The 14,248-nt window shown below is 46.2% G+C and overlaps 1 protein-coding gene across 1 annotated transcript in view; it reads left to right on the top strand.

The window, feature by feature from the left end:
- Nucleotides 1–212: 212 nt before the first annotated feature.
- NHSL1 (NHS like 1) overlaps nucleotides 213–14,248 on the top strand; it is a gene marked incomplete at both ends in the record, with an annotated part of 176,687 nt that continues 162,651 nt past the window's right edge. The window contains one exon of the mRNA XM_084262276.1: nucleotides 213–570. Within this exon, the coding sequence (XP_084118402.1) occupies nucleotides 213–570 (358 nt within the window). The remainder of the gene's footprint in view (nucleotides 571–14,248) is intronic.

Raw genomic sequence — 14,248 nt, 5'->3', positions numbered from 1 at the left:
GGAACGCGTAGCCCGGCCGCCCTCCCGCCCCGATTCATTTGTTGTTGTTGTTTTCCCTCCCTCTTTCCCTCCCTCCCTCTCCTCTCCTCTTCCCGAACTTTTGTCACCGCGGCCGCTGCGCGGATGAAGACTTTTAGCGCCGGGGACGCCTAGCTTCTTCCCCCCAACCCGCCCCGCCGTCGTGCCCCGTGCTGCCCTCTTCCCCCGCCGCGATGCCGTTCCCCCTGCGGACCCTGGAGCCGCTGAAGCTGTGCAGGTTGGAGGAGGCCGGAGGGGACGGCGCGGAGCGGGGCGGCCCGGCGCCGGGGGACCACGCCGGGGCGACGGAGGGGGGCGGCGGGCGCCGCCGCGGCGCGGTGCCGCTCTTCGGGGCGCTGGAGCAGGTCAGCTCGTACGCGCTGGTGTCGCTGCTGATGCAGCTCTCCGACCTCTCCCGCTGCGCCGGCGACATCTTCGGCGGGATCCTCAGCGAGGCGGACTCCCTCTGCCACCGCAACGCCCGGCTTCAGCGCCGCCTCGGCGCCCTGGAAGGGCTCCTCGCCCGCCTCGACCACCGCAAAGTCAAGATCCGTGAGTACGACCCTTCCCCGCCGCTGCGAGCCCGGGACAGTGGCGGGCCGGCCCCGGGATGGGGGGGAACGGGGGGCGGGGGGGACACGGGACAGGGCGACACGCACGACACTGGCCCGGGAGCCCGCCCGGTGGCGGGGCAGTTCGCGCGGCAGGGTTTCATTTATTTATTTATTTATCTGTTTAAACAAGAGGAGGAAGAGGGAAGCTTGAGCATCCCCTTCTCGCCCTTCCCGCGTTCAGGTGGCGGCGCCCCCGGCGTCCCGCCGCGGCTCCGTGCCGGGACCCCGCCGGTGGCTGCCGGCTGCAGCGCGGCGCTGCTCGCCCCTCTCCTGGTGACCCCGGCCCCGGGCTCTGGCCCGGCGGGGAGGTCTCGGCGTGCGGGGCCGGTGGCTGCTGGTGGTTTCCCAGTGCCTCTGCCTGGCAGAAGTCTCCTGCAGCGGGGAGAGGGTGTCAGCGGCGAGGGCGGAGGGGAGCAGGCTGGCTGGCGGCACTGCCAGCGCGGGGAGGGTTTAGCTGGGAGGCAGCGCGGGACTCCCGGGTGAGCGCTGAGGGGGTGTTGTTCAGATGTTTTTGCCGGGTTTACGCTGCACTTGGGGTCAGCCGGGCTTCTGACAGTTCGGCCCGCATGCCCGGTTAATGCTTCTGGATGTGCCTGGGCAGACCTCAGTAAATACGAACCTGGGTGTACTTAGGTTTCGTGACTCTCGCTTCTCCTGGGCTTCAGTTCTGTGTGCAGAGCTCATCCCAAGTTTGTATTTGCAGCTTCATACAGAGCCTAAGCTGCAAGACCCAGATCTGCCCTCGGATTCCTAAGTAGTGGAGGTGTGAGGAGGTTCGTGTTAAGTCTCTGTTGGAGCCTGTTAAGCGGCCCTCAGAAGCGACCTACTGCACAGAGCTATAGGAAACGTGCTTCCTTGAGCTTGATCCAACTTCGGGGAAAGCATCCTGTAAAAAATTTATCTGCTAGGTGGAATTTCTCTAGTGCATGTCCTAGGACCCCCCACCCCACCCCCGAGTAAGCGAGAGGAGGCTTGCAACATCAGCTTTAACTTTCTCAATGCGTTGGAAACACTCAGGAATCCTGACAACTGTGTTGCAACGTCTGTGGCAGCTGTGCAAGGTATAAGCGCAGCCTAACTGGGCTTGGTGCGCAGAGACCACCCCTGGTTTTCGTTTAAATGGAAGCAGAAAGTCTGCTTAGCATGCAGCACATTTCTGAACAAACTTGATAAGGAAGGGCTTTCACAGGTAAGGTTTTATTAAAGAGTACGAACACCGTGTGGAGAACAGCGATTTAATTACAGAATTATTCCTTACATCTCCTCCTTATGTGTTCCTTCTGTGTACCTCAGCATGGGGTTCATCCAAAGGAAGAAATGGTCATTGCCCTTACCCAAAGGCTGTTCCCGGGGTTTGTAAGTGTTAGGTGAAAGTTTTGTGATAACCAGTTTCACACGTTTGTAACTTCCTGACAAACTTAGGGAGCTTCTCTTCCTCACCAAGACAGGTACATCCTTTCTGCCAGTTTAGTTATGCTAGTTTGGCATGGCATGGTGCAGTCAGACTTGAAGTGAGAATGTTTTATTACTGAGGATGCCTTCAGTGTGGTGATACATTACATTGATGCCTTGATAGGAAGTAGTATTTCTTTATCTCCAGTTTAAATGGGGAGCCAATTATTACCATACACTGATGGAGCACATCTAAAGGGAGGGGTGAAACAAGGCTAGTGCTGCACTGTGCAAACCCTGAAATGCTACATGTGTCTGACATCTAGTTACTGCATTCCCTGTGGGCCATTGTTTTGCACAAGGTGTAATAAAAAAACAAAGGAAATGTACAACTCGGTTCTTTGAGCTAAGCCTGTTATTGCTTTTAATTGGATGATCTTTGTTCTTGTCCCTGCAGTTCCCACAACTGGGTGCAGTTCTTGTGTTCGCCTTTCTCCATTTGGTTTTAAATTCTTTGGCGTCTCTGCTGTCCCATTTAATTTTGCTACTTAATAGCTTCATTGCTGCTGCTAATAGTTACGTTTCAAAGATTTCATTTATAAAGTTAATGAGAATGAATGATGATTTCTTTGGGTTTTTTTTTTTTTAATTGTATGAAATACAGCCTTTTGTAAAGGAAGATTAGTTTATTTTCCGATCGGTCCCAAGGAACTGATGTGTTGGCCAAGTGCATTGACATGAAGTTGTGCATAAAGACACGACAGTTCTCTTGTATGCTTTCCGCACGCTGTAATCTGGCCAAGGAGATCAGGTGGGATGATCAGTTAGCATCATGAATTTCCCTGCAAAGCCATGCAAGCTGTCAAGGCTTGTCTGAAAGTTTAGTGCTGTTCCTGGCGTTAAGGGGAAATACCTGCAAAACAAAGAGAATGGCTTAATAATGCTGGCTTTGTTTGGGAACAGTGGTAAAGGAGGTTTTTCCTTCCCATTTTTGAAGATACAGAAGCTTCCTGGAGAAAGCAGTTTGCTGGTGCGGGATTGTAAGAGCCACAGGGATTGTGAACAAATTTCACTGCTTTCCTATTTACTAGATTCTTACTGCTCACAAACCTTTGCTTGTGGGGGAAAATATTGTAAACTACTGTATCTCTTGTGGTGCGCAGGCAGATGCAGCGTGACATGTCAGATAGCTCAAGCACTTTGCTGTGGCTTTCAGTGAGAGGGGGTAGGATGCTGTACACCTGCTTTTCAAATCATAGGCAATTTCTACTTGAATAAACGGCTTTTGTTCTCTTTGTGAGCCCAGACAATGATTTCCTCTGGGAACTGAAGGTCCCAGGGTGACTTCTGTTATCCCAGCATGATCGTTATCTGGGAAGGACCAGAAGAGGACTAGCAAGCTTCAAATCTGGGTCGCAACTGTTTCTTGGGAAGTAGCTGCGGACCGGAGGCTGATACAAGCTATGCTACATGTGTCCCTGGTGCTTGGGAAGGTACCTGCTGCGAAAATGCGAGGGGGCTTTGCTTCTGTGTACAGTCATTGTTTTGTTTCAAAGTGAAGTTTCACTCAGTGTCCGTTCTCCAGATACTAGGGGTCCAAGTAGCGTTTGTTCCTCGCTGAGCATGGGAGCGTGAGGGAGGGATGGCAAGCAGAACAGAGCTCTTTGTCTTCTGTTAGTCATTCCTTATGGTCATGGACACCGCTTGCTTGTCTGGCTGTACGGCGCGTCCCTGTGCGTAGGATCCGTGCGCTCCTAGATGTGCTTATCAGGGTGTCAGTAGGTAAATGTGTCTGGAACAATCTCCGCTGTTTCTCTCCTGTTGCCCACTCTTTGGTATCCCACAGTGAGTGTGTCGGTCCGACTTCATTCCTTGCACCATGTGGGGAAGAACCTGCTGATGTGGCAGATGGGTGAATGACGCAGCAGTGGGTGCTGTGTCTTTGCAGCCCTTACTGCGGGGCAACTGCTTCATCTGGCAAGTGTGGCTGGACTTCTGCCGTGCACAGCAACCAGGAGGCCTGCTTTCCAGGGCTTTGTATTGGTGTGCCATGCACGCACTCAGAGAGCTCAGCTTCATGGCTGCTTCAGGGTACTGAGGGGTAGCTTTCCGTTGTATGGAACCTTGGTGGTGGTTGGTTTTCCCAGGGTTCACCACTGCTGTTGGGGTTCACTGGAATGGTTTAGCTCTCTCTGGTTTGGTTTGGCTGTCTTAAATTTTCCAGTTAGGGTGGTAGAGAAGCTTCTCTTTATGCCCCCCCAACTGAGAAACTTGAGCCTGACTCTATGTCAGTGCAAGGATATTTTTAAGGCCCTTTAGCAAAATGCTCTCCTGACACGTCTTTGAGCTTTGCATGACGAGCAGGGTGTTGTACCCTAAGAAGAGACGTCAAAACACAATGACACAGTTACCTGTGGGGCTGATGACTGGTCTGTAACTCATGATGGTGGGAGGCACTAACGGCTCAAGGTGGCTTATAAAATTCAGGTGCAGCACGCAGCACTCGTGGCCTGACTTTAACTGTGCTAGCCACGTCTAGAGAATTCATTAGATCCAGTACTTTTTTTTTTTAAACAGTCTTTCATCAGGTTTTCATTAAGCTTATGCACATTGCAGTTTCGCGTGGTGTTTTGTTGTATGGCTGCAGTATGTTTTACACCATGGAACTTGCCTAACTGCTTTTCATCTTTATCTGTAGCTGTGACCTGGTATTAGGTGACGTTGTTTCCATCACTCTCAGTTCTTAAATGTCTGGGGTGCGTGAGGGCAAGTGCCTCCTAGAAGTGATCAGAACTCCTCACGATGGCAGAAATGGAGAAATCTTGCATGAGTTACAAAGGCCAGCTCTTGAGAAACGCTGAGGCCTTAAACAGTCGCTGTTTTTATAGGCCAGGAGGAAGGATGTGTTTTCCATTCACATTTGTCTTCTACTGTCTGCAGATACTTATGCAAAAACTAATATTGCTGTTCTCTGTGACTCCTAATGGTTCAACAGACTGGAAAGCTGTCCCTTCTGTCTTCTGTCCTGTCTATTTTTAGTCTTTCTGAAGAGAGTTGTTTTGAGACAGATGCTGGGAGGTTAACCTAATGACAACGTCTGGTTTGGTTTCTCCAGTAGTAGGATGGGGTTTGGCCAGTTGTACCTCCTATTCTAACAAGAAGAAACTGATCCCGTGGGAGGGAGGAAATGCTACCTCCTAATTAGCATTGTTGTTGTTGTTTAAAATCCTCGGTGTTTGGTTTTAAAGGCACAGCATAATCATTTGATGTTCTTACAGAACATGTATACATATTTATGTGTTTGGGTTTGGGTTTTTTTCAAGTTTAAGAACTTTAATGAAAGAGAGCTGGGGGGGTTGGGGAGTGTGGCTTTCTATTTGTCCGCATGATGTGAGGACAATCCAGTTTACACTTCATCTCCTGCTATTTTGTTTAGTAAGTATTTTCCACTCTTTGTGTGCAAGGCAGTACTGGAGCACATTTCCTGCTTTAGCCGAACAGGAAGCTTTATTCAGCTTATTCCTAGGGAAACCCCTCCTCCATCCCCGGCCACCAAAAGTGAATTATTCGCGGCAGTATCAGCAGCAGGCAGGAGATGAACGGGCTCACCGGCTTCTGGCCTTCCTATAGCTTCTGGTGCAAGGAAAGAGCATACAAGATGCCCATCATAACAAGAAATGTCCTTATTTAGAAAAAGGTTTAGAAAAAGACCCAAAACCAACCAAAACACACCCCATCACACCAAGCAAAAAAAAAAAAAATCCCAACCCAACCAGTCCTCCCCAAAGCCACCCACCAAAACCATGGTGTGCTGTCGATGCAGCTTTGGTGGGAAGGGGCTGGCTTGCAGGGGGAAAGCCTGTTCTAACCATCTTTGGGAGTGACACTTCGACAGCAGTACTCTGCAGATGCTTCAAGTGGTCGTGCACAATGGTACTTTTCTCCTCTCTGTTGTGGAGGTTCAGCAGCAAAGTTCAAACCATGTTAAACAGTTAATTGCTAAAATCCCCTAGAAAAAAAAAAAAGAGAAATTTTCTCTTTTAACCCATTGTCATTATTCAGATTACTGCTCCGAAGCAATATAACTCTTGTTTTATTTAGCTAGTGCAAGACTAATTATCTGTGGAAATTCAACCTGATCCAAAGGAGATCTCATTTGAAAAAAGCAGGAAGAAAGTCTGAGTTAGAAAAAGATTTCCCATGGGGATGGTGGGCCAAGTCGCTGTCCCGCTGAGTGGCAAAGCTCCAGCTGAATTCAGTTTGATGAGGGGCTTGGCTTGCTGTTTTGAAAACAGTTGACACTCTTTGGCTGAAATTTAGAGCCGCTTTGTACATTGCTCAGGACCTATTATACACCACCTATGAACGTTTATTTCCGTAGATCTTATGATTGGCTTGATCATTCAGGAAAACGGTATTTAGGAGAGGTAGTTGATGAATTAAACATACTTGTATTTAGTTGTTTTCAATTGGCATCTATTTTGGAGGCTCCTAGGTATTTTAGGATACAATGAAATGTCCTCAGAAGTTTCTCTTCCTATTGGTATTGGCATAGTCTCAGCTTGGTTGAGTGCGAGCTAGTAATCTTGGTCTTGTGGGCTTCACTCCTAAGCTGCTGATGGGAAGCTCCTGCAGAAGAGGCATTTTTTTGGGTGAACCTACTTACAGATGCAAAACAGCAGAGTGGAGACCCACTGAAATTCCTCAAAACCTCTGTTCTGAAATTTAAACCAGCTTCTAACCAGTGGAGAGTCAGGCAGAGCTTTCAAGGGGGGTGGGCAGCAGATTATCCAGCATGTGCTTTGTGATTCCTGTACCTTCTGCCTAAGCATTTGGTGCCAGCTGCCTCCAGCCATGGGATACTGCGCTTAATGTTGCCACAGGCAGGTTCACTATGGTAATTCCTGGCCCTTTTCTGTATTTCTGGGTGAAGGAAGGAGGGATTTCTCTTTCCTCTTCATCTTTCTCCCCCAACCAAGTTCAAATAAGTGATAGGATAAATGAGGGCATGTGCTTTGGTTCCTGTTATCAGGAGGGTTGGTGCAGCACAGACAGAGAGGGGGATTGAGAAATCGAAGGAATTAAATACCGCGCATCGCAGGCTTGGCAATTATGCAGAGTCCCAGTTTCTTTTGTAGTTGTAAGCTAACTATCAGCAGGCGAGATCAAAGCTGGCCAGCCTAACAGTTAACAAGATCAATTAAATGTGGTAATTAAATGTTGTCCTGGGCTGTAGGTTTGGTAGGAAACCTGCTGGTTGGCTGGCAGTCTCCAGCAGGCGCGGATGACGTGCCACTTGAGAGACTGGAAAAAAACGATCTTTCTGCGTGTGGGTGAAACGCTGATTAACATGGGTGGACTCTGCAAGTGCTTTGTATTTGTATCACACTGTGTTTTAGTTGGGCAGGGCTTCTTCTGGCTTCAGGCTGTCCTGTCTTTTCCTTTGTCGTTTGTGGATGATGGTGGTTTAAGTCGGGCTGTCACTTATTTATTTATTTATTTGTCTATTGGCCTTTTGTCCTTTAATCAGCACTGTGTGTGTGAGGTGCTGTTGCCCTTAGAGAGGCGTGAGTAGCCAGAGTGTGGATGCTGAGGGCCCTGCTGAGTGTGGTTAGGCGGACGTCGCCGTGCAGCAGTGTCAGGGCAGCAAGGCTTGCGGAGAGAGACACTGCCTGGTTATTGCTTTGCCATAACTCCTCTTGAGAATTTCCCTGTTGGGGCCATAGGTCTACACACCTTTTGGGTCAAGGCCTAATTTTAAAAAAATTTCATTTTAGTTTTTCTCCCTCCTGTTCTTTAATAGCTGGGGATCCCACCCCGGCTGTGTTCTGAGCTGCTTCTCCATCTCCCGTCCTGCCTGCTCTGAGGGGTGACAGCTTCCGTGTCCGCTCTGTACCTCGCCACCCGTGTTGTGCCTGATAAAACTGACCTCAGCCATCTCCTCTTCCACAAATACGATGCTCTCTGCATGACTGATAGTTGATAGGATCTGGGAGGAAGGAGGTGAGGGGATGGGAGGCAGACAGGAAATGGACACATCTGATTGAGCTTCTGGCTTTCTTGGGACAGCCCCTCCTCACCCCTCCGTTACATACCCCTCCATGTTAGCCCCAGCATGGCTTTCCTGGCTGGGGTTGTGGCACTGTGGATAGCACCCTCATAATAATCTGCCTGAGTATGTCCCTTTGATCATTTGTAATGCTTTCCTTCCAAACACAGGCATGTCTGTTGCTCTGGTATAGGAGTGAAACCATTTACACCATTACAGTGGTGGAAGTGAGAGCATCCAGGCATTACTTGAAATTAAAATAAAATGATTCAAAGGAATTCACTTTGTTGTCTATCTGTAGCTGAGTACTTATAACTTTTGAACTTAAAGATCCTTTTAATGTTTCAGCAGGTTTAATTTCCCTAATCTACATGTGAGCAGCAGCTCTGTTTCAATTTGATATTTAACATCTTGACAACCAGTAAATGTGTTATGTTAGTCGACTGGGTATTCCTTTACTTCATTCAGGTTTTAGTCAAAGTAAGCGAATTTTGATTAATCTAAGTTTTTAATTTTTTAAAATTTCTTAGCTCCTACTTTTCCTAATAATCCTGTGGATTGGGACTATAACAGGTGTCTCCTGAAGTAAATTGGAACTATGGATACTATTTGAAGAATCGAGCTAACTATTTTGTGCTACTAGTAACAAATATTGATGTAAATCGTGATGGAAAAAAGCTAAAGTAGAGCTCTGAAGTATATTGAGTGATAGTGACAGTGGCTTTTTTGTTTTTTTCTGGAAATAGTGGAAAAAGAAAACAAGAGACATTCCAGAATATTCTAAATGGTAAGGTATTGTACTTGAATGTTCTTCTTTCTCCTTGCTTACTTCCCTTTTTGTTTTCCTGCTTAGTGTTGAAATGCTGTCCACAGAAGAGCTCTCATCAGTTTCTAAGTGGTAGGATAAATCTTGCTGCTCACTGATACTCTTCTGCATCTGGTTGTTACATTGATAAGGCTTCTCAACAGCATGGGTTTGAGTAAGAGAACAAGTTTAGTCTTCCTCCTGGCAAACAGACATCTGTCTTCTGTTTTCTACTTTAGTGAGCTTTTGCCTCTGACAACAGACAGAGTTTGCTTACGGGAAGCTCAGCGGGACTGAGAGGTGTGTGGGTTATCTCTGGTGGCACCTTTTGTCATCCTCGTAGGAGAGGAAAGAGCTCCCATGTGAGTGGTGTTGCCTTTCCCTTCCTATTCAGTATCTGGTTGATGCTAAGTAACTGAATCTGCTTGAGTGGCTTGAAAAACTTAAATGTTGATGGGCAAATTGTCCACAGAGGCACAAAAAAGTTTTGAATTAGAAAAAAGAAGGCAAATGGGAACAAGCTCTGACAAAATTTATCCAGAACAGTCCCTTTTTTGTTAACTGTGGTACTTGATTTTCAGTTTTGAAGAAAGGTAGCACAAGCAAAGCTGTATTGTGAACTTTTAACATTTTAAATAGGAGGAAGAACTTAGTAAGTTCTGATACACATGGTATCAGGGAGAAAGAAAATAACGTAATGTTCATAATATGCCCGGGTGTTTCAGTTTAGATCTAGTTTTCTAAAACCTGTTCAATAAACTGTTTCCTTGTTCCATTAAAGTAGAGGTAGGTACTTACAGTGCAGTGCCTCCTGCTAGATTATTTTTTTTTTTAGTAGCATGTGTATGTGATAGAAGACTGAGAGTGTTACAAGGTACAGGGATATTTATCACCAAAAGTCAGTTCGCGTGGCTGAATGCCCTCCATAGGGAGGGGGTCGGAAACAGAAGGGTGATAGTGGGCAAATAGCAGGGGTTTGTACCAGCTGTGTTTGGGAGCTTGATGGAAGCCCAGATACTGAAACTGGTATAGCAAGTGATCTCTGCCTGGCCAACACCCTTCCCCGTATCTGTGGCTGCTCCCCTCACAGTGGGGAGCGTGTGGAGTCCTGTTGGGCAGGCTGGGACAGCCCGGGCCCTGTGGGGAGCAGTCCTGCAGAGATTGGGTGGGGGGAGCCCTGACCCCCTTGGGCTGCAGCTGGGCTCGGCCTGGGTTGTGCAAGGTGTGCTGAAAAGTGGCTCTGCCACTGTGCTTGCCGAAATCCTGGGTAGCATCGTGTAGGGTTTACCTTGTCCTGGGGAGGCAAGCATGACCTTAACAAGGGTGGTTTAAATGTGAATAGATTATTATAGTTGATTTTGAAATTATAGTTGCTGCTATAATTATATCGTAAGTATATTATAAAATATACAGAATTGCAATCTGTCATCGTGATCTTTATGTTCAGGGAAGATAAGAGAGCTGGAGAAAATGAGGTGAGGGTGAGCCAGTTCTCACCCTGCCTTGTCTCTGTGGTTGGTGGTAGGACAGGGCTGCCCTTCAGCAAGAAGTCCTCTGCATGGAGAAGAGGGACGCTCTGCTCCTTTGTCCTGGAGGAAGGTGAAACTGCAGTGTTAGCTTACTTGCAATCATAAATTTCCTTAAAACATTAGAAAGCACTTATTTAGCACGGCAACAGTAGAGATTTAACTGGGAGCATGAGGCTTTTTGCCCCAAGAGAGTCTAGTCTTGAGACATACTGGTCAAACTAGAAGCTGGCAATTTAGCTAAGTGTGGCTTGAAACAATCTGTGTTGAAGAGCCCAGAGTTTCACAACAGTTACGGGCCTTCTTTAGGTCTAGAGGAAGAGCGGGTTACACAGAGTGTTTGCCTGAGGCAAAGAATACCACAAAAACATAAAGCTTGTGGTGGTTTTTTGTCTGTCAGGTTACAAAAGCCCCTTTTATTTTCTACATATACGTTGTAGAGACATGGTGTCTACCAAAAGGTAACAAAGAGCAAAATCATCTGCAGCACTGACTATCTTGCCTACTCCCACTCATTGCTGAGCTTGGACTGAGTTGTGTAATTCGTGATGTCCCCTCTGCGGAGCTCGGTATGCAACATGGGAGGGAGTTGTCTTCCAGGCTTGTTGTTCTGACCCTGTTCCTCTAACAGAGTGTTTTCCTCTCCCACTCCTTTTCCCGACACCCAAAATACAGCAGCTTTCTGCTTAGGAATCCTTTTGTCACTGTTAGTAACCTTGCTGACAGACTGGGAAACTTGCTGCAGCCTGGAAATAGCTACAGCTTGTAAGCAGTGGGTTGAAGAGTAATTTAGCATCGCACATCGAGATAATGTGCTGCAGGTTAATACATCAAATATTTACAGGATTTAAGTGTGTAGTGTAGTGCAACTGGTATGAAAACAAATCAGGTCACAGCAGACAAAAGCTTTTCTTCGTCTGCGCTCCTGTCAGCTCGGCACGGTTGTGCTCCCTTGGTTTTATCACTAGTTTATACTGATGCATGTAAATATTTCTAGTTTAGATTGTTATTGTTAGTGGCTTGTAAAATAAAATGCAAGTAAACTTAATCCTGAAGAAAAATGAAGGTGTGGGTATATTTCCAGTAGAAGTTAGAACTCACCAGGGAGGACCCAGAATCTCTCAGCATTTAGCAGAAACAGTAAGTTGGAAAAATGACTGGCTGACAAAAGGCAGACACCAGCAAATAGCAGGCTTTGGGATGAACTCTGTGGGTAAACACTGAAAATGACCAGAGTCTTTCTCATCACTCAACCTCAAGTCCTGCGTGATCTCAGTTAGCACCAGAGCACGGTCTCCTCTTACAGGGCGTTACAGAAGGTGCCTAACAGCTTGCCATTTGCTGCAGTGCCTTTTCTGGTTTCTCACCTCACCTCAGTGGCTGTTGCTGAAGCTGTGACTCTGTGAGTTTGAACTGAATGAAACTTTTCAAGGAAAAGTTCTGGAGGCTGCTTGAGTACTTGCCAAAGATCGTGCCTTGAGAGCTTAATCAAAGCGCACTTTTTGTGGCCATTAGAATCATAGAATCTCGGATGCAGGAGATCATAGAATGGTTTAGAATGGCTTGGGCTGGAAGGGACCTTTAAAGGTCATCTCTTCCAACCCCCTGCAGTGAGCAGGGACACCTTTAACTAGATGAGATTGCTCAGAGCTTCATCAAGCCTGACCTTGAATGTCTCCAGGGATCGGGCCTTCACCACCTCTCTGAGCAACATGTTCCATTGTTTCACCACCCTCATCATAAAACATTTCTTCCTTATATCTAGTCTAAATCTACCCTCTTTTAGTTTAAAACCATTGCCCCTTGTCCTGTTGCAACAGGCCCTGCTACAAAGTCTGTCCCCATCTTTTCTTTCGTAAAGCCCCCCCTTTAGGTACCGTAAGGCTGCTATAAGGTCTCCTCAGAGCTTTTCCTTTTCCAGGCTGAAGAAGCCCGACTCTCTCAGCCTGTCTTCATAGGAGAGGTGCTCCAGCCCTCTGCAACCCATGTAAGTGTTTGATTAGTCTCATAGTAAAAAAAGCTCTCCCTTATGTTTAAATGGAGTTTCTTTGATTTCAGCTTGTGCTCATTGCCTCTTGTCAAAGCACTGTAAGTGGGAACCCTAATATACTCTTCTTACTGGAAGGTTGTCCAAGAGGGATGCTAATTCGCACCCAAGATGCAAACCCACTCAAGAGAGCTGGTGTACTTTGTGACTTTAACATATCTAGCTGAAAAAGGGTGGGTAAGGGAGGCTGTTAGTTAATCAACTAACAAATCTGGCAGCCAAAAATAATGTTTTATATTATAATTTTTTAAAAAATGTTAATTTTTATTCATAGTTACTTGAGGACTTCTGACCTTGTAGTGCTTCTTTGGAAGAGCTTTAATACTCACAATGAAAATATCTACTGCCTTTCTATTGACAGGCCAGGTAATGAACTTGAACTCAGAAAGATGGAAACTATCTCCACTGGAGATAGTGAAAGCTGTTTCCAGTATCTCACCTTGCAGATGCTGTCAGCAACGTCTCTTAGAGAGTGAAAAGCGCTCCGTGTTTGCAGGAGTCCCCCCGAACAACCCTTCCGCATCCTTAAGAATTTCAGCAGCGGCTTCTTTTTGAAATACCGACAAAGATTCTTGGCTGGGGTTTTGGAAACTGTCTAGGATCTAGGGTACGTTAATGCAGTACCCTTTCTTCTTTTTCTTTTCTTTTTGGTTTTTTTTTGCATGTGTGGATGGGAGCTTCATTAACCGGGTTAGAAAGGATACCATATAGTTCTGTTCTTCATCTTGCTTGGGGCAAGCAAGTGAACTCCAGTGAGAGTTATGGGGAACACCTATTTCATCATCCACAGCAGCAGTTGATCAAATAAAGTAGTCCCTTGGTAAGCTGAGTTGCTGCTAATCAAACACATTTTTCCTGGCCTTTGCCTAACTGAGCACCCCGTTAAACTGAGTTAATTGCCAGGACTTGCATGATGCGTGTACGTGATGGTGCTTTAAATGAAACTTGTGATTTAAGGGCTAAATAAAAGCTGTTGGAGAGAAAATACTTAGTTTAAAATGTTTTTGTTAGACTGCAGGATGACCTTGTATTTTACATAAGCTATTAACTTACATAGATGGCAAACTATTATTATATACCCTTTTTTTTTTTCTCCCAATGAAAGTTCATAAACTCTCATTAAAGAGCACAGATTCTCATGGAGGAGGCCAAACTGGCATTCGATAAAGCTAAATTTAAAGCTCTTGGCAGGACTTTCCCCATATGAAAGATGTTATATGTCAGCTCTTGGAATAAAACTTTAAAACATTTTGAGATGACAATTCCAAAGACTACCAGATCATCCTAAAATTATGAGATTTAAATACTACATCACAGTTTTGTGTCAGAGGTCCCTTGTTTTACGCTGTCTTTGTGTTGTATATGTAAATTGATGCTTGGTACAGCACCTCTGGGAAATATCCGCTGGATAAGCTTGTAATCTCAGGTATTTGGCACCTCTGTTGCTTTCTGCTGTGGAGCCTTGCAAAAAAAAATGGGGTTCACTGAAAAGTCTGGCCTGCAGTATTTGAGCATAAAGGATGATTTATTTATTTTTCCTTATTGTGTTTCGAAGGAGAATAGTTACAGCCTGTGGAATACATTGTTTCCTCTGCTGCAGTGAAACCCTTGCTTTTTATTTGCAATACCTACTATTTTTCTTCTTTGTTAAGGCTGCCCACATCTGACCCAGGACTTCTTAAAGCCAAAGGCTAATAGAGATGTGTTCCTTTATTTTTTACCAGAGAGGAAAAGGTTGTTGGTTGGGGTTTTTTAAAACCAGTTAGTTTTCCCTGTGGTGTTTTCAATCAAACCCTA

Source organism: Gallinula chloropus, assembly GCF_964237585.1.
Source record: "Gallinula chloropus genome assembly, chromosome: 3".
In the NCBI taxonomy this organism is placed as follows: Eukaryota; Metazoa; Chordata; class Aves; order Gruiformes; family Rallidae; genus Gallinula; species Gallinula chloropus.
Note: the sequence above shows the minus strand (reverse complement) of the source record. Positions and strands in the feature narration are given on the sequence as shown.